Source organism: Penaeus chinensis, chromosome 19 (assembly GCF_019202785.1).
Source record: "Penaeus chinensis breed Huanghai No. 1 chromosome 19, ASM1920278v2, whole genome shotgun sequence".
NCBI classification, from domain to species: Eukaryota; Metazoa; Arthropoda; class Malacostraca; order Decapoda; family Penaeidae; genus Penaeus; species Penaeus chinensis.
In genome coordinates this window covers 24,425,844-24,430,843 of record NC_061837.1, presented here as the reverse complement: position 1 = coordinate 24,430,843, position 5,000 = coordinate 24,425,844, and the positions used below count along the sequence as shown (strand labels likewise).

The 5,000-nt window shown below is 39.8% G+C and overlaps 1 protein-coding gene and 2 long non-coding RNA genes across 3 annotated transcripts in view; 2 read left to right on the top strand and 1 right to left on the bottom strand.

Moving 5' to 3' along the window:
- LOC125035436 overlaps positions 1–2,535 on the top strand; it is a 6,599-nt gene extending 4,064 nt beyond the window's left edge. Inside the window, exon 2 of the long non-coding RNA XR_007115766.1 lies at positions 2,488–2,535. This is a non-coding gene — a long non-coding RNA (uncharacterized LOC125035436). The remainder of the gene's footprint in view (positions 1–2,487) is intronic.
- Positions 1–5,000, bottom strand: part of LOC125035434 (signal peptide, CUB and EGF-like domain-containing protein 1) — a 77,331-nt gene that overhangs the window by 50,320 nt on the left and 22,011 nt on the right. The window contains exons 3-5 of the mRNA XM_047627838.1: positions 3,818–3,975; positions 3,195–3,365; positions 2,585–2,759 (exon numbers count right to left, since the gene is read on the bottom strand). Of these exons, the coding sequence (XP_047483794.1) occupies positions 2,585–2,759; positions 3,195–3,365; positions 3,818–3,975 (504 nt within the window). The remainder of the gene's footprint in view (positions 1–2,584; positions 2,760–3,194; positions 3,366–3,817; positions 3,976–5,000) is intronic.
- The window catches only part of LOC125035435, a 2,844-nt gene continuing 1,215 nt past the window's right edge, over positions 3,372–5,000 (top strand). The window contains exons 1-2 of the long non-coding RNA XR_007115765.1: positions 3,372–3,993; positions 4,656–4,718. This is a non-coding gene — a long non-coding RNA (uncharacterized LOC125035435). The remainder of the gene's footprint in view (positions 3,994–4,655; positions 4,719–5,000) is intronic.

The window sequence follows — 5,000 nt, the reverse complement described above, 5'->3', positions numbered from 1 at the left end:
TGCAAATGACATCAGGATAAACGTGCATCGTGCAAAAGAACGAGGCCATAATATACGTTTTGTGTGGATTCCATCGCATGTTGGAATCCCTAGGCATGATCATGCTGATCGCCTAGCAAAGTCAGCATGTGACAAACAAAGTGTGGACATAGATCTTGGGATACCTCTTTCTAGGATTTTCTACATCATTAAAGCCTCCTTCAGAGAGGACTTGACTGAGTTGATTAATTCTCAGCGCCCTGAAAGCTGTAGCATAAAGCACTATGACCGGTTTAGGCAAGATTCCTTCATCTATGGTTTATATAAAACAAGAACAAGACAGTGTGATGTTGTGGCTGCAAGAATCAGGCTTGGGTATAGATTGTATTGGCAGGTCAGTACATTTTGTAATGTCGAAGAAACCAAGTGTAAACTGTGTAATGAAGAATATAAGCGAACACTTGTACATTATATCTCATGTGATACAGTGCCATGTGATACAGCTTTTCACGCCACCTAGCATGAGGTACGGAGAACTATGTAACTACTTTATATCATCTGATGCCCTAGAAGATATACTTATGTTGTATCCTAAGTTTGGAATGTAGTATCACATAACCGAATATAAAATGTATTAATGCTTTCCCACGCCCAAGCTATATGCCGGCGTGGCAGATGAGTGGATGAAGGACTGTGCAATTGTTCCTTTCCTTAAACTGATAAAAGTACTCATAGCAATGTTATAGGCTAAAATTCAAATGTAACACTATGTAATGTTATGACCATGCATTTAATGTACCACAGCTTGCCCACGCCTGTGCAGTTAGCCAGGGTGGTAAATAAAGGACTAAACTAAACTAAACTGAACTGATAAAAAGTATTGAGATAGCAAGCCCTCCTATGTGTGGCACCGAAGTCGAACCAGACAATGTGACGTGGTTATTACCAGATTACGGTTAGGTTACAGAATGTATTGGCAACTGCACGGTGCAAGAAGTGCAGATGAATCTAAATGTAGACTGTGTAACGAAGAAAACAAGCGAACGCTTGAGCATTATATCTCGGAATGTCATGTGATACAGACTTTCAGACCATCTAACATGAGGTATAAATAATTATGTGAATATTTCATTTCATCTGATACATTATAAGATATACTCGTATTATATCCTAAATTTACTATGCAAAACTGCCGTAAACAAAAACACAGTGTTATGTAAACACAGTGGCAAAAGCATATCAACGTGTTATTTTTGTATGATGTATGACACTTTTCTATATTACCATGAACAATTACAGTAGTCACAGACTTCTGTACTGTTCTAGATGTATGTAAAACTGTAATCATGATTGCCCACGCCTGAGCAGATAGCCAGGGTGGTAAATAAACTTACTTAACTTAACTTGAACTGATAAAGTACTTATCATAACAATGTTATAGGCTAAAATTCAAATGTAATATCAATATGTAATGTTATGACTATGCATTAAATGTACCACAGCTTGCTCACGCCTGTGCAGTTAGCCAGGGTGGTAAATAAAGGACTAAAAAATAAACTAAACTGTATTAGACTGAATAGGTAATTCTCATAAAATTAATGTATCTGAAATACAAAAACTACTTTGCTGTAATACAATTTTACTATTATCTCTTCGTTTTCTACTTGATTCCATAATCCATTTGCTTGGTTTGGATACAGCCATACTATTCCCTCGTAACTGAAAAACATCCATTACTTTTTAGATGCATCATTCTGGACATTAATTTAGTCTACCGTTGTGTAATATCTTCTATGAAGATTGCCATTTATTTCCCTTGATATTTACATAAACTCTTACTTCATCCCTATTTCCCCATTTAAACGGCATCCAGATTCTTTGTCCATTCCTGAAATTCCTGAAGCTCCATCTGTCGCTCTAAATCTGACCACTTGGAGTCAACAAAAAAAAGGTCTCCAAGGACGGATTGACAGGCCATCTTCAGTCGGACTTCTTTTTTCTATTTTGGCGGCTTAGTCATACTACGGTGACGCGAAGACTCAAGATTGTGTGAGTGCTGTCTGTCTGATGATCCAGGCACTCAAAACGAGGGAGCGAAGATAGGCGGCAGTAAAGGAGGAAGATATAAAAAACGTGTCACGAAAGAAAAATATTTCGCCCTATTATGTATATATCTATACATAGATACATACGTACATACATGCATACATATATATATACATATATACGTGTGTGTGTGTGTGTGTGTGTGTGTGTGTGTGTGTGCGTGCGTGCGTGTGTGTGTGTGTGTGTGTGTGTGTGTGTGTACACACACACAAATATATATATATATATATATATATATATATATATATATATATATATATAATTAAAATATATATACATATATATAATTCATATATATACATATATATATAATTCATATATATATACATATATTATATATGTATAGGTATGCGTGTGTGAGTAAAATATGATACATAATAATAAACATGTTTTTGCCTTCAGAACGATAGCAACAGCCTGTAAGATGAAAGCGACAGCCACCATCAGTCACAAAAAAAAAAAAAAACATTAATTAATCCCTCGCACGCCTCCGACTCACCATTGAGCAGCGTGACCGTGACATGACAGAGTCCCACGCCCGCCTCTCCTGGCCAGCCGATGACCCTGTTTAACCCGAGGTAGAGACGCCCGACGCTGGTCTCGCCGCCGTCGGGGTTCCTGGCGCCGAGGGAGAAAGCGGCCTTGCCTTGCACTCTCCCCCGTCGGCCGCGAAACTGCAGGAAAAGGGTATTGCATAGGATGTCATGTTAAATCCTAGTGGCGTTTGGGTAGGATACCTTATGTTCTTTAAGGTATCGGTTACATGTATGTATACTAATTGGTAACGTATACGAATGCCGTAGTCTAGTTGCAGTCTTAGGTAGCAACTGTTGTGTTATTATTACTGATCATAGGAGGTTTGAGAACTAAGATTACCTTCGTTATATTCTTCGGACGGATTCTTACAAGATCCGATTTCCCCTTTAAATGTCTCCCCACTCAATTATCTTTAATAAAGACATGCGTGAGACCATAATCATTCTTTGGGATCATAATAGAAGCAACACACAAACACATAAACAAACTCACGCGAGTGTGTGTATGAGCGAGCACGTGTTCGCGTACGTATAGAAGGGCAAAAAAACAAAAAAAATGGCATAGACTCTCACCTTCCTCCTGTATCGCCACTCGAGCAGATTATGGGACACGTAGAGCCTGACGGGGTGGTAGTTCCTGGCGATATTATCCGTCACAGCCAAGAGGTTCTGCCCGTCCAGCGCCCCCTGCAGGATGTCCTCGCCCTTCCCGTACACTCGCCACTGTCGGTTCTTGATGTGGGCCTGGGGAGGAAGGGGAGGGAGGGGGGGTTGAGGGACAGCATAGGGAGTGTAATTTTAAAGATCACGAGAGACAGATATTTTTTTTTTTAGAAGATTCCTGAATACTGTTGCTACGATATTTGGCATCTTGATTCTGTTTTTGAACATCACCTTTTATATATTCTATAAATAATATCATCACTGCTGTTGCTGCTACATGTGCGGTATAATCTTGAGGTAAAGGGACACAGTGCTGAATGTAATTTAAGTATTATGATTAATACATTTTCTAAAAGATAGCTTAACTACTAAGGTTGGTATATGCGCGGTCATGGCTAGGATGGTACATTGTGACAGTGTATTACTAGGAGTTACGTCCTAATAGGATATAATAAACTTTATCATAGAATAAATATCATTTTAGGATAGTATCGAAGGAACATTATCATCACAAATCACGTCTTAAACTCTACCTCGGTATAGTTCCCTCCCTTGTAGCCGGTAGCCCAAGGAGAGTCCGCCAAGTGCAGCGTCCAAAGTCTTGGCGAAGAGTACTCAAGGTTGACCTCGAGGATGGAGCCGCCGGCGCCTGCTGTCTGCACCTCCAGCACGGCGCTGCGCCCACAGCCGTCTCGAGAAGGAAAGCGAGGTGAGGGGGATTTTTTTCTCTCTAATTTGTTGGTTATCGTTGTATCTCTCTTTTCTCTCTCGCTCTCTCTTTCTCTCTCTCTCTCTCTCTCTCTCTCTCTTTCTTTCTTTCTTTCTTTCTTTCTCTCTCTCTCTCTCTCTCTCTCTCTCTCTCTCTCTCTCTCTCTCTCTCTCTCTCTCTGTTAAACCGAATCACGAATCTTATAATCAACTGAATATTAGTTTCATATATATCAATACTTTAAATACAGTAAATGTAACTGCCACTGGATCTCTACTGGAAATGACTGTTCTTGTCGATCTTAGCGGGCGGTGCCATGGTTGGTGAAGTCACAGTAGATAATGAACTCAGACGATGAACTTTCTTTAGTTGGTCCAAGTACGTGTTTGATGTAAAAAATCTGTGATAAGGGGTACATATTCCAGGACGGGGTATATTTGGGTATTGTATAAATATTTTAAGCCGCGGACCTCAAGGTGTTTGTAGTCACTGTAGTTGAAGCTTTCTTTGAAATTTCCTTCATTTGTCAAACTTGAGGCAACGATCATAAGTAGAGACAGAGATGGAGTTGGTCATTTGCAATCCACTTGCAAATAGAATAGGTCCTAATACTGACATTAATGGCACTGTTGCAAATGACTGACGAGTTTCTATACCAATAGGGAGGGTCTTGTCCTGGCGATAATCTTGCAGTAATGAATGCAGGTCACGAGATGTCCACAAAGGTGAGTTTGAGGAATCCTACATGGTTTCCCTCCTGTTGTCAAGTGCGTTACTGAGTACCATTAAAACATCGGATATTGATTTTTTCTCTCTGAATCAATTTGCTGTTATGAATATTGTGATAAAGGCAACCACACTGATTAATGGTAGATTAGATCGGCCAATTGACCAAATTTAAGAGTGCAAACACCTTTAGGATCTTTTTCTAAGGACCTCAGTTGGGCTTTTACTGTCTTTGGGGAACTGAGGCTTCACCCCACTCCCTCTCTGCAGTTCCTCGTGAT